This window comes from Zeus faber (genome assembly GCF_960531495.2).
Source record: "Zeus faber genome assembly, chromosome: 14".
Classification (NCBI taxonomy): domain Eukaryota; kingdom Metazoa; phylum Chordata; class Actinopteri; order Zeiformes; family Zeidae; genus Zeus; species Zeus faber.
The window spans coordinates 21,030,838-21,055,343 of NC_137200.1; the positions used below are offsets into that span (position 1 = coordinate 21,030,838).

General features: G+C 43.1%; 4 protein-coding genes across 5 annotated transcripts; 2 read left to right on the forward strand and 2 right to left on the reverse strand.

Moving 5' to 3' along the window:
- Nucleotides 1–561: 561 nt before the first annotated feature.
- Nucleotides 562–2,121, forward strand: LOC307239655 (alpha-crystallin B chain-like; the record flags this gene model as incomplete). The annotated part of the gene is made up of 3 exons (XM_080013160.1): nucleotides 562–741; nucleotides 1,437–1,559; nucleotides 1,930–2,121. 3 exons carry the CDS (start codon nucleotides 562–564, stop codon nucleotides 2,119–2,121), a joined length of 495 nt encoding a protein of 164 aa, XP_079869286.1.
- A 1,794-nt stretch (nucleotides 2,122–3,915) lies between these two features.
- mia (MIA SH3 domain containing) lies at nucleotides 3,916–6,871 on the reverse strand. The gene is made up of 4 exons (XM_080013405.1): nucleotides 6,671–6,871; nucleotides 5,687–5,820; nucleotides 5,040–5,150; nucleotides 3,916–4,474 (listed from the first exon to the last, which is right to left on the reverse strand). Exons 1-4 carry the CDS (start codon nucleotides 6,786–6,788, stop codon nucleotides 4,451–4,453), a joined length of 387 nt encoding a protein of 128 aa, XP_079869531.1. The 5' UTR covers nucleotides 6,789–6,871; the 3' UTR covers nucleotides 3,916–4,450.
- A 2,746-nt stretch (nucleotides 6,872–9,617) lies between these two features.
- On the forward strand, nucleotides 9,618–14,779 carry bicdl2 (BICD family like cargo adaptor 2). 2 transcript variants are annotated; one of them, XM_080014041.1, is made up of 9 exons: nucleotides 9,618–10,035; nucleotides 10,754–10,969; nucleotides 11,124–11,240; nucleotides 12,219–12,365; nucleotides 12,559–12,705; nucleotides 12,992–13,066; nucleotides 13,555–13,637; nucleotides 14,267–14,381; nucleotides 14,476–14,779. In XM_080014041.1, exons 1-9 carry the CDS (start codon nucleotides 9,802–9,804, stop codon nucleotides 14,644–14,646), a joined length of 1,305 nt encoding a protein of 434 aa, XP_079870167.1. In that variant the 5' UTR covers nucleotides 9,618–9,801; the 3' UTR covers nucleotides 14,647–14,779. The 2 variants fall into 2 exon arrangements, with proteins under 2 accessions (XP_079870167.1, XP_079870168.1); XM_080014042.1 differs by lacking the exon at nucleotides 12,559–12,705.
- Nucleotides 14,780–16,828: 2,049 nt separating this feature from the next.
- Nucleotides 16,829–21,522, reverse strand: LOC307239698 (mitochondrial import receptor subunit TOM40B; the record flags this gene model as incomplete). The annotated part of the gene is made up of 9 exons (XM_080013219.1): nucleotides 16,829–16,968; nucleotides 17,072–17,174; nucleotides 17,273–17,349; nucleotides 18,113–18,235; nucleotides 18,363–18,468; nucleotides 18,600–18,701; nucleotides 18,823–18,915; nucleotides 21,182–21,249; nucleotides 21,339–21,522. The coding sequence occupies 9 exons, from the start codon at nucleotides 21,520–21,522 to the stop codon at nucleotides 16,829–16,831; spliced, it is 996 nt and encodes a 331-aa protein (XP_079869345.1).
- Nucleotides 21,523–24,506: the final 2,984 nt, after the last annotated feature.

Below are 24,506 nucleotides of genomic sequence, written 5' to 3' on the forward strand. Positions count from 1 at the left end.
CCCATTCGACTCCACATCCACCGCACAAACACGCGCAAAGCTTCTGGCACTGGACGTCCAGCGGGCTAATACTTTGGCAACTATGCCCCACCCGCCCATTCACGCACGCATACACACACAAAGGCACGTGCACACACGCGCAGAGAACACAGGCCTTGACGGCGGCATTTCCTGGGGGAGAGAGCGGAGGGGCATCAGCACTATTCCCATAGAGAGGCCACCAGGAGCGAGAGAACGAGAGCGGGAGAGGGAGCGAGAACCAGTCACAGCTAGACAGGGGGGAAGAAGGGAGCGACAGGGAGGGATAAACAGTTGAGATCATTGTTCTCGAAAAATCTGACTCTTGGCAGAGGGTGTGTGTGTGTGTGTGTGTGTGTGTGTGTGTGTGTGTTTGTGAGCGTAGGGGTCGGTAGGCTTATAAATGGACCTGCAGGGTCAGGACGGGCAGCAGCCAGCTACGGAGCCAGACGTCTGCTTCAACGGAGCCAGATATCATCGGCCAGTCGACCCTCAGTTCCTCTCGCCGAGTATCCCACCCCCTTCCCCCCCTGGAATCTAACTATGGATATCCCCATCCAGTATCCCTGGTACCGCCGGGCGTTCACCCCTCGGCTCCCCGATCTGCCCTCTGCAGAGTCATTCGCCGATTGGCCACTGATCTGGCCCTTCTCCTGGACCCTTCCTTGGATACGCCCGTCCTACCTGCGCTGGTTCAACTGGCCTGACAACGGACACACTGAGGTACAACCTGCATGGCGTTACCTGCAGTAGCATCATGAATTACTACCACCAGTGATGGGCTAAGACTGCTATTACTACTACCATGACTATTACAACAGCTATTACTGTAGTGCTTCACATGTTCATGTGAGAATTGAATTGGCTTGCACAACATATACTGTAAAGAATCATTTCTGAGATTAGCAGTGGTGGAAATGACTTCATTGCATTTTTGCACCTACTTTTGACTTTTAATTCACTACATTTCAAACCAAATATCTACATTTTACCCTACTCCATCTCTAACACATGTCATGTTATTTTAGCTCCAAAAGAAATTTGGGATTTATAATTATATGTGGAAATAGGAGCAAAAGTAGGCACTTAATGCTGTATTATAGGCTCATTTATACCAGCGCACTGGATTTTACTGGTACTTTTAATACTTTAACTAAATTTCAGAGCATGTACTTATATGCTTTTACTTAAGTAGAAATGTCCAAGTGGTGCTTTCAGTCTTACTTGAATCATTTTGCGTCAGGATATTTGTACTAATACTTAAGTCAAAGGTCAGAGTCATTCAGTATCAGTGATCATCATTTCCATTTAAGGATTCACAATGGCCCTGGTTATGGTTATGATTTGGTGTTGTTTTTTTGTGTGTGTGTGTGTGTGTGTGTGTGTGTGTGTCCTAACCCTATGATGTAACTGTCCAGATGCGCGTGGAAAAGGATCGGTACGTCATTTATCTGGATGTGAAGCATTTCTCCCCCGAGGAGCTGTCTGTCAACATCAGTGGAGATTTCATCACAATACACGCCAAACATGAGGACAGACAGGTTAGAGCGGCTGTCACCTCCATTCCCTGCTGGCTGAACGTCTGTGACACGTTGCTAAATAATTACTATAATATTATCACTCTTATTATATAATAAATACTTATCTATTATCAATATTATTATAAAGAAATATAAATTAATATTTTATTGTAACTACATTTCACAAGTTTAACTTATTTTGTAACAGTGTGACCATTATTAATTATTATTATTTTCTAATAATAAAAATAATAATTATTCTTATTTTTGTGATGATAATAATTATGAATAGTCATGAATAATTATCAATTAATAACTATTGATTCATATTTTATTAACAACTTAAATATTTTTGTTTATCAACTCCTTTTACCTCTTTTGGGGGACCCAGGACGACCATGGGTTCGTGTGGAGAGAGTTTCTAAGAAAGTACAAGCTGCCCGTGGACGTCTCGGTGGGCGACGTCAATTCCAGCCTGTCCTGCGACGGCGTGCTGACGGTCACTGCGCCTCGCTCATCAACCACCCCGGAGCGCAGCATTCCCATCACCTGCGAGGACGGAGGGGCAAAGCAGAAGAAATAGAGCAGAACCACCCCCACCCACCCCCGGCCCCGGCCCTCGGTCTGACTACTAACCACACCCCCCCCTCCAAAAAAAAAAATAAACTAGTCTGCACTCGGCCTGTCTCACTTCTGTCGGCATGATGAGTAGATGCGTTATGAGTGGTTACTTGTACTTGAGACTAACATACCGCGCTGAGGCTAATACTACTACCACTACTGAACTGCTAAACACCACGGGGCGGTTTCGCAGACGGGGTTTAATCTAAATCAGGACTCAGCTCATCCTACTTAAATTAATCCAGAGATTAAAAATGCCTTTCTGAGACGTTGCTTCATTTCAGATGAGTTAGTTGTAGACTAGGAAGTCCTGGACTGAGGTGATGGAGGACTAGTCAGCTCCTTCGGTCTGCTCTTGGTGCTGGTCTTAGTCCAGATGATCCGTTTCCTCTGTCGTCAAGGTCGACCTGGAGGCCCCACGTCCATTAATCCAAAGATAAACCTGCCTCTGGTCAGGTTTCATTTAAACCTTCACTTAGACCCAGATTAGCTCTTATCTTCCTTCTGGAAATCAGATTTTTGAAACCAAGACTAGTGCCCGTCTGAGACTATTTTTAAACCGTGATTTTAGGCCTGATCTGCGTCCGCTGAACCGCCCCTATAAACCTTTAAGAGGCTACAGCAGCCCGTAGAGAGGTTGTTAAACTGAGTGACTTTCAAAAGGGCTCCCTTCAAAAGTTATACCTCTCTTCGAAAAAAAAAAAAAGTATCCACTCCGTCTGCCTGTCGGTACCACGCTGAAGAGACGCAACCACATCTGGAATTGTGATCTTCATCGCACATGTGGCGGAGTGACTCAGCAAACTGACTATCGCGGCATATTTCAACGCAAGGTGTGTAAGCTGTCGGTCTTCCCTTGGAGGACGGGGTCGGGCTCGGTACGGTGTCGGGAATCGCGTATCTCTCTGTTCACTGAAGATAAACAGAAGTAAAAGGACGAAGGAAGTTGAGGAAGAATTGGGGAGGGTGAGAGGGATCAGAGGGAAGAACCTAAGTTGTGTGTGTTAAAGAGAGAGAGAGAGAGAGAGAGCTTGAAAGTTAAAAAGCTCCTTGTTTGAGGAGCACAGGCTCTAAGCTGCTAAGGTACATTGTTGTGTGTGTGTGTGTGTGTGTGTGTGTGTGTGTGTGCGCGTGCATTACTTAGTATGTGTGTGTGTGTGTGTGGATACGATAAATGTTGACTGACTAATGACTAATGTAACACACAAAAAAACACTGGTTTTAGGTAATAATGATTAGAATAAACCAAAGGACATTTGTGTTAAAGTGTCTTCTCTTCTTTGTCTGCGATGCCCACGTGTAAGTTACAGCCATAACAAAAATGTTTGTTTATAGCTTAGTTCTTTAGTTCTAATGGCCATGAAAATACATTACAACGTATTCATTCCATCTAAGATAGATAGATCGACAGATATATAGATGGATGATAGATAGATAGATAAATAGATAGATAGATAGATAGATAGACAATTAGATTGAAAGATTGATAGATAGATAGGTAGATAGCTCGATAGATAGATAGATGGATGGATGGATGGATGGATAGATGGATGGATGGATGATAGATAGATAGATAGATAGATAGATAGATAGATAGATAGATAGATAGATAGATAGATAGATATGTACTTATTTATTATTATAGATATGTAGCAGCTCACATCAAAAATAGGCTATGCTTATATAATATTATATATATATATATATATATATATATATATATATATATATATATATATATATTAAGGCAATAGAATACACATAGAGGAAATAAATGGAAATACACAATAAACCTCAGAGTTAACAAGAGGATGGAAAAATAACATAGAAATGTGAAAATATACTATATTCAATGAACATTTTGTTTGTGCTTGCCATGGATATCTAAACAGAAAACTCAAACATATATGGGGGAAAAATATCTATCGCTCTCCATAACTCAATGCCATTTGATTTTTGCTTCAACATGAATCTTCCAAAGCATTTCCAAGTTCATTTTGTCGGCCGCACGTCTATCATCAACGCCCGGGACAGCTGTCGTCAAAATACAAATGACCCACCAGGAATGACGTCAAAATGAAGGAAAGTCGATCCAAAATAAGGATTTACTCATATCACAACAGCGTGACACCTGGGAAACAGACATTTACACCAGATGAGCTAGTTGAACACAGGAGGAGAGCGCTGTTCAGCAGCCATGTGAAGCGCACCGTGTGACTTTCTGGAAGCATCTTCCAGTTACGTGCAGGATCTACGCCTCGATGGTCCCGTTCCGACGTGTTGTTCTGTCTTCAGTTGCAGTAGAAATCCCATTCCTGCCATTGCCAAAAAACAAAACAAAAAAAACCCCACAATGACGAAAAATGCTCCAAGTAGCATCATATACACACCAGCACTGGGCGATATTGACAAAAAAAATAAAAAATCGAATATCTCAGTTTATATATTTTAAGAACATAATCATCAGATATTTACACACTTAGAAACATACGTATTGTAAATAAGTGGATATTATGAGCAAGCAGGTAGGGACATCCGGGCACTCATTACTTCACTGTCATGCAAAGACAACGCTGAACTGAATAATAACCAAAATGGCAGAAGATATCCGGTCTCATATCGCAACAGCAATATGACATGGATATCCTGCCCCGCCCAAAACCACATCCGTAACGCTTCACTCCGAATTAGACAAACGACAAGAACAAAGTGGAAGTCCGCGCATTCCTCCGGTGAGTGGGATTGTCGTGCTGCGGTGCTCAATTGTTCTGGGACGCACTCAAATATTTCAACTCACGCGACAGGTTTCGGTTTCGGAGTGATTCTGCTTGTGTGTGTGTGTGTGTGTGTGTGTGTGTGCGCGCGTGTGTGTCCACCTACAGTCGTCTCAACTACATTGGTTGCCGGCATTAAAGCGTGAGTCTCCTCCACGACGCTGCTGGGGAAGTGACCGATGCGGGCCTCCTGCTGCCCGTAGTACGAGTCCTGCACCTGGAGGACGACAAGCGAACACAGCATACGTTTCAAAACGGCCATTTTGTTTTCCACCCTCGCACACACAGTAGATGGAACAGATTTTGATCTATATGTACGCAAACTTGGATGATTCCTACTTAAAATGCAAATGTTTCAATTTACTTGTGTTCATTTTTAGGTTTATTGTAATGAGGCCAATTCTTTCTATTTTTTTGTTCATTTTTAGGGTTATTGTATCTGGCCAATTCTTTCTGGTCTCAGGTTTATCGTGTTTTGGCATTTTCCCCCCCTTTTTCTATTTTTATCTTCATAAGTAATACTACTACTATTAGTATTACTATGTGGCTATTATTACTATTATATGTATTACAATTATTACTATTATTAGTAACAACTATTATACTTGTTTTATGTATTAGGTGCTGTGTCTCATTCTATCTATCCAAAACATCCCCCAGTTGCTTTAACCGCAGGCTCTGTGATCAATTTCGGACTTTTCCAAAACAACAACTGTTTGTTTGTGTTTGTGTTTGTGCGTGTGCTTGACTCACACTTCCCGCCCAGAAGAGGCTTCCTGTGTCCTGCAGCATGGCGTAGACATAGATGCGCTGGCCCTGTCGAATGGGTGTGAAGCGGCAGTCTCCGGGGTAGTAGTCCTGCAGGGCCCGGGCGATCAGGATGGGGTCTGGACGGGTTAGGTGAAGGAGAGGGAGAGGGAGCGTGTTCATATTCCCGGCTGCTTCGAAGAGCCTAAATAACCCACTTAGCAAAAAGTACCAATTCAAATGCAAACAACCGCAGTTCATATTAACCCTTTATTTGTGGCTTTTATCGCCTATTCACGCAGGCCGGGGGTTGAGAGGTTCACAACTAATGAAAATATAAATGTAATAATAATAATAATAATAATAATAATAATAATGAAAACAAATAATGAAAATAAATTTGAATATGAACAGATTTGATTATTTTCAATGAACTAATGAAAATAACAACCCCCTTTAAAAAGAAAAGGTGCCATTAATATATTTTGAGTTTGAAAACATATATTAAAGGCCAAGTTTTTATTTTATTTGCCCTTCATTTTCTCGAGGCCCCCCTTGCAATTCCACGCCATCCAGTTTGAACCGCAGGTTTAGACTGTGGAGTAAAAATGTAGACCTTTGACATTTAATCAAGTAATAACAATGTAATCATTAAGACCAACTCCTATGTTGTTATTCATGTCCATATTATTGCAGACATATATTTCTTCATCTATTCTGGAATAACCCAATTATATTTGTATTCAGAGCCAACTGATAATACTAGCCACCACACTCTGCCAAGGCCTTTTCATCTGATCGAACCTGTGCAACACATTTTGTATATTGTGTATATTTAGTTTTTTGGACTTTTTATACGTTTTATGCTTTTCATCGATATACAAATGCATATACAAATTTCCATGTCTCTATAAAGGTGTACTTTGTCAAATGAACAGGCTCTGATTCAGATCCTTTTGATTTTGGAACACGGGGCGAGTGTTTACTCACGGCTGCAGTCGGAATCGGCGCAGAGTTTCTTTTCCGCCAGTTTGGGCATCTGCCTCCCTGCCTCGGACAACGGCAGCGACACGCAGAGCGCCGCAGCGAGCCAAAGTTTGGCAGACATGTTCCGGCGTCGGCGTTACTTTTTAAAATGACGGGTGTGTTCTCAAGGATTTCGACGGCAGGCGAGTGTGTGTCTCTCTGATGTGTGTGTCTCTTCCCCCTCGGCTCTGTTTGCCGTTTCTGGGGAAAGGAGGTGGGACGACGGCTAGTCCCCCTTTTTCTCAACCCAACCCTTCTCTGACGCCAAACACACACACACACACACACACACACACACACACACACACACACACACACACACACACACACACACACACACACACACAAAAACACACACACACACAAACACACACACACAAACACAGAGATCCTTTCAAGCGCTCCAAGAAGGTAAATAGTAGGAGGAGAAATCGGGGCCGGATTAGACAGACCCCTTGTTGTGTGTTGACCTGCCGCTTCCTCCCTCTCTCACCCCACTCCCCACTCCCTCCCTCCTTCTCACCCACTCCAACAGAGCGCATAACTGTTAATTGGGTACACAATTACAATACTGTTTTTACCCCAATATTAGCGCCTTTATGGCAGGTTTTTTGAACGCGGTCCCCACGGAGCGGTTTGCACGAGTGGTCACCACGCCGCGGTCCACACGGAGTGGTCGACACGGAGCGGTCCCCAGGGAGCAGTCCCCACGGAGTGGTTTGCACGAGCGGCCACCAGGGAGTGGTCCACATGAAGCGGTCCACATGAAGCGGTCCCCACGGAGCGGTCCCCACGGAGCGGTCCCCACGGAGCGGTCCCCACGGAGCGGTCCCCACGGAGCGGTCCCCACGGAGTGGTTTGCACGAGTGGCCACCACGGAGTGATCCACACGAAGCGGTCCACACGAAGCGGTCCACATGAAGCGGTCCCCACGGAGCGGTTTGCACGAGTGGTCACCACGGAGTGGTCCACACGAAGCGGTCCACACGAAGCGGTCCCCACGGAGCGGTCCCCACGGAGCGGTCCCCACGGAGCGGTCCCCACGGAGCGGTCCCCACGGAGCGGTCCCCACGGAGCGGTCCCCACACTCAAAACACTTGATGGTCCCGCATGCGTGGGAAAAAAAAGGCAATAACTTTTAACAGATTTTGATTTTAGAATCTAAATCAGACATGAAAAAATGGAATGATACACAGATATTTCTGTCTATTTACGCGGCAACGACCGGAACCTCAACGCGCGTCGTGCCGGTATAGGGGCGAAAATAAGCATGCCTACCCAGTTGTCATGTTTCCATCACTGCTGATCGCAGCTGGAGCCAATAAATACCTGTGACTACTGCAGGGTCGTTTGTCCCGGGAGTGAATGCCGATTGTAACCTTTCCCACTAAAGACAAAATCTAGATGTTAGCGGGTGTTAAGGTTTTTTTGTGTAGCGGGAAAGGGGTCTCGTAGGTCTGACTTGTCCTTCACACCAGGTTTCACAATGGTGGCTAAGTCTTTCGCTCTCTCCATTCTCTTGCCACCTGATACCTGAAGCATTTATTGTTTTATGACTCAGAGGGGTTAGTGGGTGGAGTCCGGTCTGAACCGCCCTGCCAAGGAAACCAGCTCAGCCTCTCTTGGGCAAACACTCCCAACCATAGGGGCAGGCGTACGCAAACACACACACACACACACACACACACACACACATACGCAAACACTCATCAAACAGGAAGAGCGGGCCAGAGTTGGCTGGGAGCTGGCAGGTACGTAGGTAAGTAGAAGAAATACTAAGCTTCTGTTCTTTCAGGGATAAATTGAAATAAATGTGATTCTGATGATAAAGACAATTTTTTCTTGAGGTTTAATGACAATCTTTTTCCTGTTAAGATGTTTATGTTTATTTTTAAAACATTTTTTGGTATATTTTTAATGTTTTGTCATTAGGTTTATTATACTACTATATTTCCAAATTGTCCTCATCTTTAGATCTTCCTGCTCCCTAGTTGTGTTTTTTTTACTTTAGTTATTGATAATGACCAAAATCTTTACGGTTCACTTTTATTTAGTTGTTTGTTGTGGTTAAAGTGCATATTGTCATATTTTAGCCATTTTAAGGCATATTTTAACGGTTAGCCGTTAAGTTCTTACATATATTTTCACATTTTTCCATATATTGCTATTTTAATTATTATATTTTTATTCCATTGCTTTATAATTATTATTGTCTATGTTTTTATGTAAGCTGTTACTGGCACTGCAACTTCCCTCCTGGGATGAACAAAGTACACTATCTATCTATCTATCTATCTAGATGGAGGTTTCTTCAAAAATAACTGCTAAATAGACTCATTACAATAACACATTTGGTTTGACCTGGTTTGTGTTATATACTTTTGAATAAATACCACAGAGGGGGTGGAATTGTGTGTATATATTCAGAATAGTGATGTAATTGGTCATTTTGAGATACTTTTGAGTACTTATAGGTGTTAGGTGGAAGAGCAATAATTAATTATGCAGGTTTGTGGAAGTATGTTATCGGCAGAGTATAGTACCATTGGAATTTGGGTGGGTGTGGAGTGGAGGACAGATAATAATAGAGCTGGTATTTCGATCAGTGCAACAAAAGCAGCTCTGTGACAAAGGGCCGTATTATAGGCCGCGTCAGATTCAATTACGAAACACTATTATGAGGCGCATCATTCAACAATTGTCCTACATATCAAACCAAAGTCATGAAACTATTGACATTTACCCAGTTTACTAAATCAGTTTCTATTTTTACATGGTATTATGTGTTTTTTCTGCTTTTTTTTTTGCACGCAGGTTTCTTATTTTTTGAGAGAGAAGAGAGAGTCAGTAATAATGGCGTCGCAATAAGGGAAACCGGAGAAAACGGTCTAAGGACACGCCCCCAAACGATCCTCAACCTACAGCTCTTACGTCAACACAGGTTTTCAGCTTCACGAGCACGCTGCACTGTGCACGGATGCCAGCGTGAGGCCACGTGCGCACTGTGCGTGCACAGAGCACAAGTCCAGAAGGCCCCGGGACCAACCAGCCATGCTGTCTGACCCCTGACCCCCACGAGCGCACGTCCGCGAGAGATGTTCTCCCCCAGGGAGAGCAGTCTTCCCTCGCCCGGCCTGGAGGACTCCTTCTACCCGCTCTCCCCGGCTTCGTCTTTCTCGTTCTCCGTCGCTATGCCGCCGGCCGCCGCGCTCGACGGAAGGGGGGACATCGAGCCAGACCTGATCCTGGCGGCGGAGCTTGGCCAGGCATTGCTGGAGAAGACCGAGGAGCTGGCAGCCGCGCTGGAAGACAGGGAGAGGGATGTGGAGGTACGGCCGAGACGAGAGATCGTCAGTTACTTTTTGCCATAATATGTTATTTTATCATCAAATCATGTTGACTAAAGTTATTGTAACTTAACTTTAAGAATCATGTGCATTATATGAGTTAGTAAAGCATTGCATTACAGTGGATTGGAAGCCATCTAGGTAAGCAGTGCTTTATTTCTACTCATTATCAAAAATAATGTTAAATATTAAACAGAACACGGCGTACAGTATGTGACCCTTTATGGTTACCATTCGATGTTCTGAAGTTATTTTAGTGATTTAGATCTTAGTTAATTGTATTGTAATCATCTGGAATTCTCGTTCGCCAAAACAAATTCAATGAAACCGTGGCCAAAAAAAGTGGAATATAAATGAAAAAACACGGAAAAACGGCTTAATTTAAGTATTGTTAAGTGTTTCCAATCCTCCCCAATATCCTACAACAGCGAATCCATCTAATCTTTGTTAAATCGTTTTGAAATGTGCTCAAGCGCTTCCTTAAGCTGGTGATCTGCATGTAAATGAATACATACCCACAACGTAAAGATGGCAATAATGTGCTGTAGCCTCCCAGGAATCATGTTATTTTACATCCATTGTTCTTCCGCTACGCCAATACCCATGCTTTCACACGCATAGTCATCCAGCTCAAAACATCTCGTTGTTTTTTTGAAAGTGATGTGCCTATGTGAAAGCCTATGTGATGGATGCGTCTCAGGTCCTGCAGCAGGAGAAGCACGTCCTCCAGAGGAAGCTGGACATGAGGGAGCTGGCATCGGGCCAGAGGGAAGCTGAGCTGACTTCAGACATGGCAACCTTACAGGCCAAGCTGGAGCACCATCAAAAACTGGGACAAGGTCGAAGAAGGGACGACAGCGACCAGTTGGCACAGTTAGCCAACCACAACCATCGCTTGGTGGAGCAGCTAGCAGAGGTGTGCGCGTGCTCCGTCACAAGCAGTGCAAATGCGGACCAGCAGGTTTAAGCGGTCCTCCCATTATCACTCAAAAGATCAGGGAACAATGGGATTTTTATTTTATTTTTTACACTCTACCTGAAACTCTCCCTGTCTTCCCCGACTCATCCAGGCTGTAACCTTGGAACATTGTCTGAGGACGGAGCTTCGTTCACTCAGAGAAGAGATGGAGGAATCGTCCTTTAGCCGAAATATAAGCGTCACTCAACACAAGAACGTGCAAGCGGAGGTATACAGAAAACCCGTCCAGAGTAAATCAAAATAAAGTTGAATTATATCACATAGAGTTTGTTTTGGCTTGTTCTGATGTCCTGCCAAAGAAGCCAATGATTAGAATTCCACATCATACAGCAGTCGGACATTTGAAGCTCCTTTCCTCGGCCAAGCAATGACTCACACTGTCAAGTGTTTTTCAGACACCGCTAGGTGCTGCCTGGAGATGGCAACCTCATATTCGAGGTTAAATGTAAAGTGACAACCAACCACTGAAGGTTATTTCTCATTACATTACATCCAGATTACTAAATGACCGGCTCTACCTCCTGAGCTACTAGCCCCGCTCTCTAAAATGAGGAAAATAATAGTTCCGACCGACGATGATTGTGGAAAATGAGTGTGGTGCGGAGATGGGGTCGGTTTAAGCAGCCACAACTGACCTGGATCTAGGTGATTGGGTCAGGGTGGCTGCATACCCGTTGCTCATTGGGATAACGAGCAACGGGTATGCAGCCACCCTGACCCAATCACCAAGATCCAGGTCAGGTTTGGCTGCTCAAACCATCTCATCTCCACACCACAATGACCCTTAATCATCTTTCAACGTTTGAGTTGAAATATGGGAGTGATGAGCTTGAATCTCCCCATTGGACAAAAGAGTAGAGCCCAACAGGTGGATGCGGGGAGGAGGTGGAGGGGGCGCAGCGACACAGCAAGCAAAGCAGGCAGCAAAAGCATGATGTGCAGTAGGGAGCGGCTGCTTATAAAGGCAGGAAGCGCGTGGCGCTGCCGAGTTGTCGGACAGAACTAGCTCCGCAAGCTACACATCATATCAGCAGAATATTGAATCATCACAAATGATGCAGAAAATACTATAAAAGATCACAATTCTCTTAACATTGCAGGCAGGTGATGGTCTTGAATAGCTCAAATGACTTCTGCACGACTTCTGCCGCAGATAATCTCAAACGATGTTTGCCATTCTTTTTAGAACAGAGTTGTGCATGAGCGTCTGTCACACATGGGGGCGCAGTTGAACGCCATTCAGGAAGACAGCGAACGGCTGAGGGTGGAGCGGGACGAGCTCAGAGAAAGCCTGGTGATACTCCAGGCCAAACTGAGAGAAAAGGAAACGGAGGTGAGGACCCGCGGTCTCGGAAATCATGTGGCTTACTGTGACGAAGTTTTTGCTGCCTTCTGGCGTTGAGAGACGGTGAAGTAAACCCGGGAACTAACATAGACCGCCAACAAAAATAACAGAATTTAAGTGTGTGTGTGTGTGTGTGTGTGTGTGTGTGCGTGCGCGCGCGCGCGCATGTGTGTACACGTAGATTGAGCAGGAGCAGGGCGTCGTGTTTGAGTTGCGCACGTTGAATCGCACTCTTCAGCAAAGAGCTCTGAGGCTGGGGGAGGAGAGCATCTTGGAGAACGCACACATGCAGCCTCTGTCTCTGCTGAGCGAAATTCAGCAATCGCAGGTACACAACCTAGACAAGCACGCACACACACACACACACACACACACACACACACACATAACAGTGAGTAACTGTGCTCACTGGTGCACGCTATCCACAAACTAATGTTCTATGTATTAACAGAATGAATGTAATAATGCATTAAAGATACTTCGCCTTAACCTTTAGTACTAACTGCTGCTTAATGCTTAGTGTTGTAAGAAGAGTGTGGTAGAAGAGTTATCGCTGCAATAAAATACATGTTGGTACTCATCTATATTCTAAGAGCTTGTGCCCTCTGATCCAGGCTAAAGAGGCTCTATTGGCACATTCTACAGTACTACAAGCAAGGGATGAGGAAATCCAGGGACTGAAAGAAGAGGTCTGACCCACACGCACACGCACACGCACTCACACACTGATTAATTTGTGCTTTAGGCATATGATAGCATACTTAAGTTGAAGTAAAGAATTGCAAATGATACAAAATGTAAGGATAGTCTAAAGTCTAATGATATTGTAAGTAGCATTGTAAATGTTCTCAACTAATACAGGCCACCAAATATGAAGTAGTTATGGGTGTAAAAAGACAAGTTTGTGGATAATAGAAATGATTGTGTTTTCCATATCATAAAGCATAAAAGGTTATATCACATTATCCATAAAATGGCTCAAGTGAGAGGGCAGTGCGCCCACACATTCATGGTTAATGTTAATGATTGTCATAGTATTGATGTGAAGTAAGCCACTGTAGAATCTGTGCGACTGTTTCGTCAATAAACCGTTTGAATATTGAATATTCAAAAATATAATTTGTTAAAATGGGAATGAATAGATTGTAGTTCATACTTTTGTTTCTTTCCGATTCAGTTACACTCTCAACGGGAGGAGCTTGAGTCTCTGAGGGAGGACATCAAACCCTACCAGAGCAACGCTGGAAAACCGAGTTACAGGTAACGCCGCAGCAGAAAGTTCATTTATTATCTTATTATCGTTAATTAAAGTGGAAATCCATAAGATCATCTGTGTTGGATTGCATTACACTACAAGTCCCAGAAATCCATTCAAAACAATGTTTTTTTTTGTCTCAACATCTTGGTTTACCCTCATCATGGCTCTAAGATGTCAAAGTCAATTCGTTTTCTCCAAAATGTGCTTTCGTCTGATTGATGCTGACGTCACTTGAGGTGGTGGGGATATTTCTGTTGTTCTTTTTTTTTGAATATTCATCCATATCGTCAGTTTTTACGGACCACAACTAGCTACGCTGCTTGAGCAAATTCACTGCGGCTGCCTTTTCACTTCTTCCTGTGCGTGCCCAATCAGTGCATTCTTGCTGGGAAAGGTGGCGGACCCCACCAACAATGTAAACAGCATAGACAAGAGCACATACAGGACACCAATTAATTGAATGGTTGTTTCTTATTAAGTACAAGAAAGTAAAGAAAAGCTATCAAATATGGGATTTCCTTTAATGTTTTTACCCAAAATAATCTTGCGGATTACCACCTTAAAGTATCTTTGAGAAAATGGTTGCAATTCACTCAAGACTCACTAATTATCTTTGAATATGAATATTAAGTACCCTGGAAAGTGAGTTGGCCTCAGTAAAGCAGGAGAAGGAATCCCTGACTCAGCAACTCCTGAACACCATCCGGCACAAGGTGACGCTGTCCCAGGAGCTGGAGGCCTGGCAGGTCAGTACGTTTGGGATGAGCGACTCCTGTACAAGCCCTGAACGGATAAAAGTAAGCAGTGTTGTTTTTTTTAACGATTTTGTATCCTTTTTAGGAGGACATGCGGTTGGTGCTCAATCAACAGGTGTTACAGAAAGAGGAGGAGAGACAGAAAGCACAACGGCTAGAGAAGGAGAAAACCACAGGGCTCCAACGAAGCAAGTCTTTGAAAATGAGAGGGGAAGGGGGAAAAGGATTCTTCTCTTCTCTGTTTCGGGACAAATAATCAAACTCGGAAAAGGGTGAAAAAAAAATGTAAAAGGTCGGCCGGTATAGCGCTCTATATCTGCTCTAGATCTACCTGAACCTTATGCAGTCGTTTTATGTACTGTATTTTTTACTATAGGTGCAAAGGCAAAATTCACATACCTCGAAAAAATAAAAATGAATGTATAAATATGTAAAGAATATCTATTATATGACTTGGATTTAAATTACATGTGTGGGACTGTTTATTACATCTTTAATAGTGTTATTTTCCTTTTCATGTCTCTAAATGCTGTTTTCCAGCTCATTTTAGACTACAGAAAAGATGATAAATACAGCGGTTAAATATTTTTTGTTGCACCGACTCATGGGGTGAATATCTTTTTAGAATATACTTTAAAATGATTTTCCCTGCGAAGGTTGGACCAAACATAAAATCATTTTCTTTTTCTTTGTTTGAAAATTGAAAGAGATAACTGTGAAGTGCTGTTTAGAGTGCCCTTACAAAAGAAAAAAAAACATTATAAAGTGCCCTCTAGAGTGCCCCTACGATAGAGGGCATCTCTTTAGTTAGCTTCAAATGCATGCAAATACACATTATCTATTGTAGTGCAAGCTCCCTCACATATCACTAGAGCTGGTGAAAAAACGACAACCGTTGGAAATAAATGACACCTTTAATTTAATTAAAACAGCCATCCTCTCCCGACCTACGCGTATCCCAACATACATTATAATGTTGTCTGTTAAAACAAGACAGAAAACGTCCAGCGGCAGGATGAGTAGTGCAGATTGCATATAGTTCAATGCATTCATACGCTTACAAGAGATGAATCGATTCAAAATTCCATGGTATGAGTCAGTCCATTCAATGAAATGCTAATTGATCAGCGATCTAGATTGTTAACAAATACAACACAATCAAATTCATAGCAAAAATAGCCCCAGGGGTTTTTGACTATTGGAGTGGTGTGGTTTAGAGCAGCCACCCCTGCCACACACACGGAAAGAGGCTCTCCCCGTGTGTGTGTGTGTGTGTGGGAATGTGTGATTTACCTGTTGCCCGTTGATTGCTCTGACAAGCAACAGGCATACCTGCACCCGGATTCGGGGCCCAATTACCTAGACCCAAGGCAGGTGTCGCTGCTTAAACCACACCACCCCCAGACCAAAAATGGGTTTTACAATACGGAGCACAACTTTATGCACCTTAACTTCAGATGTAAGTAGCGTAATACATTCTTTACACAATGCTTTTTGGTTGAAAAATGAAATTTCACCATGTTATATGTAAAACGTAAAGATCTTACCTAGGATTTATGAATAAAACCACATTTTTATGTGTTTGAGATGTAATAGAAATGGAACTAGTACTGTTAATTTGGATGACATATCAAACAGAGTCAACTGCATTGAATTGATCATACTGTAACAGATATTGAATTGTATATTTTTCCTCCCGAATTTAAATTGTACTTCCGTAAAGCCTCAGAATGACACCTCTAATGCTGACTTTATTATAGATACAGTATTTATAGAAACAGTATTTTACAATTCCTGGCCAAATATAGTGCATAGCTACGCACACATCCCTTAGTTGTGGGTCAAGGGGGACAACAGTTAGTACATGGAGCAGCACCAATTAATTATAGGTTATTTTTGATGCAAGGACCTTTCACACCCTTACAAACAGTACATGCATTCACAAAGAATCACATACACACTCTGATTTTCAGTTACATTTTAAATATGCCTCTCATACTTCCCTTAATCCTGCAGCCTGTAGGAAAGACAATTCTTTAATTCTCTCAGAAGTTAGATTATAAATCATTAGTAGGGCCATTCCCATGGTGTGGCAAGTCTTGGTCGGTCCAAAAAGAGGAAGAGTGAGAGGTGGGGAGTCAAATCTGAGTCCGAGAAGTTGTTTTCCAGCGATTCCCCTTGTTTTCTGTTGTTTCACAGAACAATCCACAATTTTAAAAAGGTAGTTATGGAATTGGGAGGCCACCCTTGTTGGATCCACAATATTCAAATGGTAAGTTAAGACGAAAAAATAAAAAATAAATAAATAAAAAAAAATCTCTACATGCGATAACCCCTGGGAATCTTTGTTAAAAGTGAGGCCTTAAAATAGGTCTCTGGAGAGATATTTATACAGTGATTTCAAGAAGTTTATATCCCAGTCGTGTTGTTTAAGAGGACTATCCCACATTGACGCCTAGTCCCACCTGCAACTTGTCTCCTCGGTGGTTAACAAAGGCGCCCATAATGAGGGTGGCAGGAAGGGGAGAAAGACGTTTTTCCAAGACGCCTCCTATGATACACCGGCTGTTCACCATACCTGTAAATACATGACATATACACGCAGAAATATGGTCATAAACTAATTACATTCGTGAAATCTAAACATGGAAGTCTGAAAGACACGGAAAGAAGTTGTTTACCTCGAAAGACCATATTAGCCTCTGGGAGCTCCATCTGGTACCCGAAGGAGGCTGTGGTCTCCTGGGTCCTGGTGCTGGCTTCAAACTCCACTCCGACTTGGATCTGGCAACCCATAAACATGTACATGCACGATTATGATGATACATCTATAGGCCAAATAAAATGCTAGCGTTGATATGTATTTAGATACAGGACAATACCTGCTTGTTGGCTCTGTGGTAATAGCTGGCATGAGCACCTCCTTTCCCCGCATTCAGTGTTGCTACCCAGTTTGGTCCTGTAGAAATACAAATGTTTAATACTGATAAATACTTGATTCCGATTAACCTCCTTGGTGTGTATATATATATATATATATTCATAAATAAGAATTGTTAATTTATAGGTGTATGTTTACTATTAATTGAGGTTCACTGCCATTTTTTATATTAGTTATTGTTTATTTCTAGGTATATTTTTGTTTGGTTGTAATTAATTTCTAGGCCTATTTTATTCTTACTGTTATCATTCCCTCATTGTATATTGCTGAATTTGCACTGTTCATTGATTATTTCATGTTTTATTCCCAGTTTACTACTAGGTTTATTTATATTTAGATTGTTATTGTTCATTTGTAGGTTAAGTGTATATTGGCGAATTTCCTTGCCTTCAGTAGCTAGCCTTTAGTAGTAGTAGTTGCTAGTGTCTAGCCTTTAGTAGCTCCCAGTTGACTTCTAGTTCATTAGATGTATTTTTACTTGTTCACTGTTTAAATATTTGGTTTATTCTGTAGTTATTTTGTCAATCTATAGGTTTATATTTAAGTTTACAATAAAACATTTCTACACTCATTATTTATCTTTAGTTAATTTTTGTTAACTATTAATTTATTAATTGTTCATTAATTTACGGTAATGCTTATTGAGGTTTACTGTGTACTGGCTTTTCTTTCTTGTATTTATTTTATTCTTTGCCTGATTATTGTCATTGCCTATCTATCTATCTAGCTAGCTTCGACATAAAACACAAACAAACAAAAAAGACCCAGAACAAAATCCCACTTGAGTACTGTCCAGCCAATGTGAGAATGCCTCCTTCCTCTGCTCGCCCACGATGGTAAACCAGCTCCCCTCCCAACACCAGCCCAGAGGACACGCTCTGCAGGAAGTGTGCAACCAGGATCACTGTGCCGAGGAAAGTGTAAAAAAAACCCACTTTTATTAATAACACTATTTCCAGCTAACTTTGTGCAAAAAGTTCAAATAGGGACCCTAAGCGCCTGACACAGCTTTAGGTCTCGTAAGCTAGTACCCGATTCTCTGAGGACGTCTGGATTGGCCACCGTCACAGCCGCCGTGAAATCGTTTCCTCTGTACTCGGTTTCAAACTGCCAGGTGACAAACTGGGCCTGCTGGGTCTAGAAAACAACAACACCCCCCCACCCCGAATGCTGTCAAACTATTGTGTCCGATCCACTTCCCGTCAACGGGGACGCGGCAAATGACTTTTGACGCTGAATGAAAGGAAGCGATACAGGAAGATCAGTACCTGGAACACAGCCCTCGCTCTTACTCGCTCCGTCAGATGAATCAGAGAGTGAGCGTTGAGACTTCCTGAAGAATCCATTTCCCCGATCAATGCCGGAGCATCCTATTTAGCGGAAAAGTAAGGAGAAAAAAAAGCCCTTGATTAAACAGGTCTGCACTGGCATCTTTTTACACACCCACAATCCATGACCTTTGTATTAAGATCACATTGCCGCGAAACTAACCTTGTCCTTGCTGTAATCATCCGATTGCAGGTGTTCTACGTGGAAGCGATAATAGGACGAACTAACTGCACTGAGGTGGAGGGTGTGGCTGGCCTGTAAATAGAGAGAAGTACATTATGCTACAACTCACACCAAGTGAGTGCAGCAAACCAAAAACCGGGTTCATTCTGGCAGTACAAAATGAAATTGAAGGACTTTCAAGTACTTTATAAACACTGTTTTTAATATTCAGGGACTTCACAGAAAACAAGTATGAATCAGTTTTCAATGTGATCTTTATCAATAAAATATATTTAAAGAAATATACACCGATCAGCAACAACATTAAAACCACTGACAGGTGAAGTGAATAACATTGATCATCTGGTTCCAATGGCACCTGTCAAGGGGTGGGATATATTAGGCAGCAGGTGAACAGTCAGTTGTTGAAGTTGATGTGTTGGAAGCAGGAAAAATGGACAAGTGTAAGGATCTGAGCCACTTTGACAAGGACCAAATTGTGATGGCTAGACGACTGGGTCAGAGCGTCTCCAAAACACCAGGTCTTGTGGGGTGTTCCTGGTATGCAGTGGTTAGTACCTACCAAAAGTGCTCCAAGGAAGGACAACCGGTGAACCGGTGACGGGGTCATGGGGCCCAAGGCTCATTGGCTCACGGCCCACAACTTTAACTGCATTTGCCAACAGCACACATTGAGCATTAGGATTTCCCGCAGTGGTGGGGCACTGGCGGGTTGGTGTGTGGGTGTGGTTGACCAGGGGGCAACCAGGTTGCGGGCGTCAGGGGGGGTGACTGACATCCAGGTGTCCTGCACTAAGCACACTCTGCTACGCACTAAGGGCTTGGGGCTGGATGGGGCGTCTGGTTAGTTGCAGTGGGGAGGGCCTTGCCCTTGCGTGGGGGTTCTGGTGTGCGGTTGGACCAGGGTGTTGGTCTTTCGGGGCGGGGCCTGGCTCCGGGCCTGTGGTCCGTGCCTGGCGTACGCAGCCCTGGTTCTGCGCCTGAGGCTGCATCTTCTGCCTGCACGTGGGGGTTGGGTTTTATGTGTGCGCCTCGGGCGTGCAGGGTCTCCTCGTGCTCTCTGGTAGTAGTTTATGCTCCTCGGGGGCCGGGCGTGGGTGTTGCTCCGCGGGCTTCCGGATCCTGAGGCTGGGGGGTCTTCTATGGCTGTAGGGCGGGGTGCTCGGGGCTTTCCTGCTGCCGTGGAGTGTCTATATGGCCGCAGGACTCAGGGGTGGTTTTTCCTATTCCGCTGCTTGGAGGCGCTACGATATAATATGGACCTCATACACCAGAACTAATGCAGACAAGTCCCCCACACTCACCGGTCGACACATCTCACATCATATGCAGACACACAAAAACACACACACACCCACACACACAGTACATACAGGCAGTCTCATCACAGGCACACACACACACACACAACACCAGCACCTGGTTTGAACACACCGCCAAACACCCTCCTAGTTACAGCACCCTCCTTTCCTCCCTTATTTGCTGCCATAACTATCACAGGAAGAAGACACGTTCCCAATTGCTGTTGCCCAGTTTTCCTGGACTGAATTAACTCTGTTTTGTCAATACATGTTTATTTTACCATGTACATGCTGTTGTTTGGTTCTGTTTATGTATCTCACCCGTGGTGATTCTCCCCATCTTGGAGTAGTAATGATGATTAGTTGTTTACAGACCAAACCATGGTAAGATGGTTCTCCAAAGAGGGGGGTTGGTGGTGGTTTTGTGTAACAAAAAGCTGTGCTCTGGTCATCTCACAGGTCCCCCACAGGACAGAGATAATTGCAGCAGTTCTTGACGCTTAAAGAATGAATAAAGAGTTGCATTGCATGTTGAGAAGTTGAACTCCACTTGCAGACTAACTCTGTCCTAGATGCAATGGCATACAAATGTGCTATATATATATATATATATATATATATATATATATATATATATATATATATATACACACACACACACACACACACACACACACACACACAAATAAATCTACTATTATAAAAGTGTCTATTTCCAACCATGCTGGATTCAATTAACATTTCCTTTACATTGCATTGCTTAACTGTGTGCCTCACTGCATTACTGTATGCGACGATTTGAATAACAGAAGCAGGGGAAATGTCACAGGTATTAATGATCGTGGTTTCTTTTCAAGGACGTTTCAAGCACTTCAGCACAAAGGGGGTTGTTTTCAAGGTATTTCAGCAGTTCAATTTCTCAAGACTGAATCCAAGCAATACAAGCGCCTCAAGGAACCGGTAAGGTACCCTGTAAAACAAACTCCACAGCCAAAATGATTTCAAAGTAGTGAGGTTGATGTCGGCATGCGCGTCACCTTGAAGAAGCTGCTCAGAGTTTTATTCACAATCATCTTGACTCCCTCGATCTGCTGTGGAAATACATCTAGGGAAAGAAGCAAAAGAAGAAAGACGTTATCGCACCTTTTCGCATTGAGACGTCGAATTTGTACTTTATGCCGCTGCTAATCGTACCCTTGCAGCTCCTGTGCAGCGAGTGAAAACTGCCTGGGTTGGGCAGGCGGCCATCCCTTCTCTCCCAGCGCGGGGGATTGTCCCAGTGAGCGGGGTGTCCGTCCCAGCGGCAGGGCGGCGGGTCCGAGGGGAAAGGCCAGTTCTGATGGCCCCGACCGGAAGACAAGGCCAGGACACTGCCCATGTGGGCACCACGCCTCCTGAGGACCACGCGGAGAGGGGGCGGGGGGGGGGGGGGGGGGACGACGACACAAGAACACCACGGCTTACACATCGGTCTGACTCGACTTACCGACCTTCTCAATCCCTCAGCCGCGCCACACCGTCTTGCATTTTGGAAAAATAAAAGGCCATCGAGCAATCAATCCTTCATAGTCGAGAGAAAGGACATATCAATACTTCATGGTCTAAATAAAGGACACATATCAATCCTTCATATTCTAAATAAAGGACACATATGAATACCTCCTAGTCTAAATAAAGGACACATATCATTACTTCATATTCTAAATAAAGGACACGTATGAATACTTCATAGTCTAAATAAAGGACACGTATCAATACTTCATAATCTAAATAAAGGGCACTTGCCATTATGTTTATACAACTGGCATGTATACACACCAGGTTGACATTCCAAATGAAATAACTTCATTCTTCCCTCTATCGTGATACATAGCGAACGCAAGCCACAACCACACTTTTTTTTTTTTTTTTTTTATACATGTCAACTAAAAATGTCAACATATACACACGAATGGCTCTAGCATGACATGCTTGCGAAGAGGCACAGGTCTGAGGAAACGGTGTTAATGAGGCTGTTGGGTCGCTGCTGCACCTGCGGCGGCTCGGTTAGCTAGCATGACCTTAGCATGGAGGAAAAACAGCCATTCCACCGTCAGCTCCTTTTCCCCGACTCACCTCCAATGTTGCCAAGGCGACCTAAAACTACGAGTCACGCGGTCAACCGTACATCGGAGGGTATCCGTACGCGGAGACGAGTAAGTAAATACGCGGGGAAGGGACGGAGGCTTGAGGATGCTCCGGTCCACGGATGCTGCCGCTCCGCGTCCGGCGATGAGCGCTTCGACCGTCTCTAAAGATCGGGTTCCTGGCGAGTGACTCCGCGGGGGAGTGAATTGAATGAAAAAAAAAAAAAATCTAATCAAACATTAAAAAAAAGAGCCGTTCGATTTTGCCCAACGCGTCCTTCCTTTCGTTGAGTTGGTGTCACGCAGGGCGGACATCCAGTGAATGACGAACGACGACGTCTCGCCAGAACAACACGGACAACAGCAGCAAAACACTGGCTCCTGTGAGAACGATCGATTCAGGCGGAAGAATTCAAAGCGTGGATCAAGGAAAATTATTTTGTCCTGCGTTCTCCAAAATAATAAAAACAAAAACAAAAACAAAAACAAAAACAAAACAAAAACAAAAAAAATCACTGACTTGCCATTCTTCCAAAAAACAACTACATTCGTATTGACATTTTAACTCTGCCGACTCGTTCATCTCGCTTGTTAAGAACCAAATCTACAATCAAAAAAAAAATATATATATATATACAATGAACCTCACAATCAACAGTACGTAGAATAGATAAAGAGTGAATACAATTTGGAATCTGAAAAAGAAATGAGAAACAAAATTGGCAATGTACATCAACCTACACACCGAACGAGAAGGTGTGCAGCAAACCGAAGAGGGTTTACGATAAAATAAACCCGACAAACCAGAGACCGTACAAACAGTAAAGATTTGGTAATGAACAACAAAATAAAGTAGTAATACAGAATACAAAACTTATAAATATAGTCGCGGGCAGAAATACACGGGGGTTCCAGTTTATCCGTTTGAGGTACCTGTTACAGTTTTTTGGGGTTTATTTTTCGGCATCTGGAACTATAACAAGAACAAACTTTGTAATTACTTTGCATAACAGTAATAAATACAAATACAACTACATTTTATTTTATAAATATAATAAGCTAATGTTAGCTTTAATTACTACTTTATTGTATTTTTTCTGTTAATAAACTCCTATTGTAAAACTCAATATAATAGATGGCTTGTCTATATTGTAATGCAGACAACATTCATGGAACTTTAACAGTAATTTGGCATTGGAATCATTATGGAAGAATTTGTCAATACTTAACACTTTCTGTCTTTTCATTGAAGTTTGTTCGGTTTAACTGTAGGAACATGTTTATACATGACGTTTATTTAAAAAAAAAAGGTGTTTTGTTTTGGGTTTTTTTAAACCAAATCTTGTCGTTATCATAACCTTGTCCTGTGTAAGTACATCTGGAGTCTCAGTGACGACAGGTGACGTTGGGTCTCGCGTGCGTCCATGATGAAGTACTCACGCAGGTTTACCCATGTACGGAGATTTACGATAGTAGTCGGACATACGTCATTTCACTGGTGAGCTTTGTCCCTGGATGACATTTTCAAAAAAGGAAGTGTCCATGAAATACGAAAACATTGTGGTATTTGTGAGTAATCACCGTTGCACGGCTTCTATTTTTCCAACAGATCGCTGGATCTGGAACGCATCACCCAGTCGCACACGTCAGTGGATTCCACTCGACGCGGTGACGACTTTTTGTGAATACTGGTTTTCGTATTACTCATGAATCCGGCAAAGTAACGTGGACCACGGAGGTAAAATATCAATTGAACGGATCTACTGACGTCTACCGTGTAAGAAAGTACATAAATATACACTTGAACGCATAGTTTGTAATGTCGAAGCGCGACAGAGCGAAGGGGTCTCCACCGCACACTGGACACGGTCCAATGTGCATTCTGAACCAGAACCTGCACATTTATAGTAAACAGCATGATGACGTCATAAAGCGCCTCACTCTAAATCTCATCTCGTTTATTTTGTTTACCAACAGTGGCGTGTCAGTCAAGCAGAACCAGCTGAATACTTGTTGTTTTCTTTCCACAAATTTCTGCTCTGTATGTGGATCGATTTCGGGTGAAACTTCAACCACAAGATGTTTGAACACACCGGTTCGAACAAGACGCAAAACGTCGCTCTGCCGTTGCTGTGTTCCAGATAGTTTTAGATTTCAAAATTCAGATAATTTTCCTGGAACAATATCAATAGGGGATCCGTTTATATTTAGTTTATAAATATGAAACGAAATATTA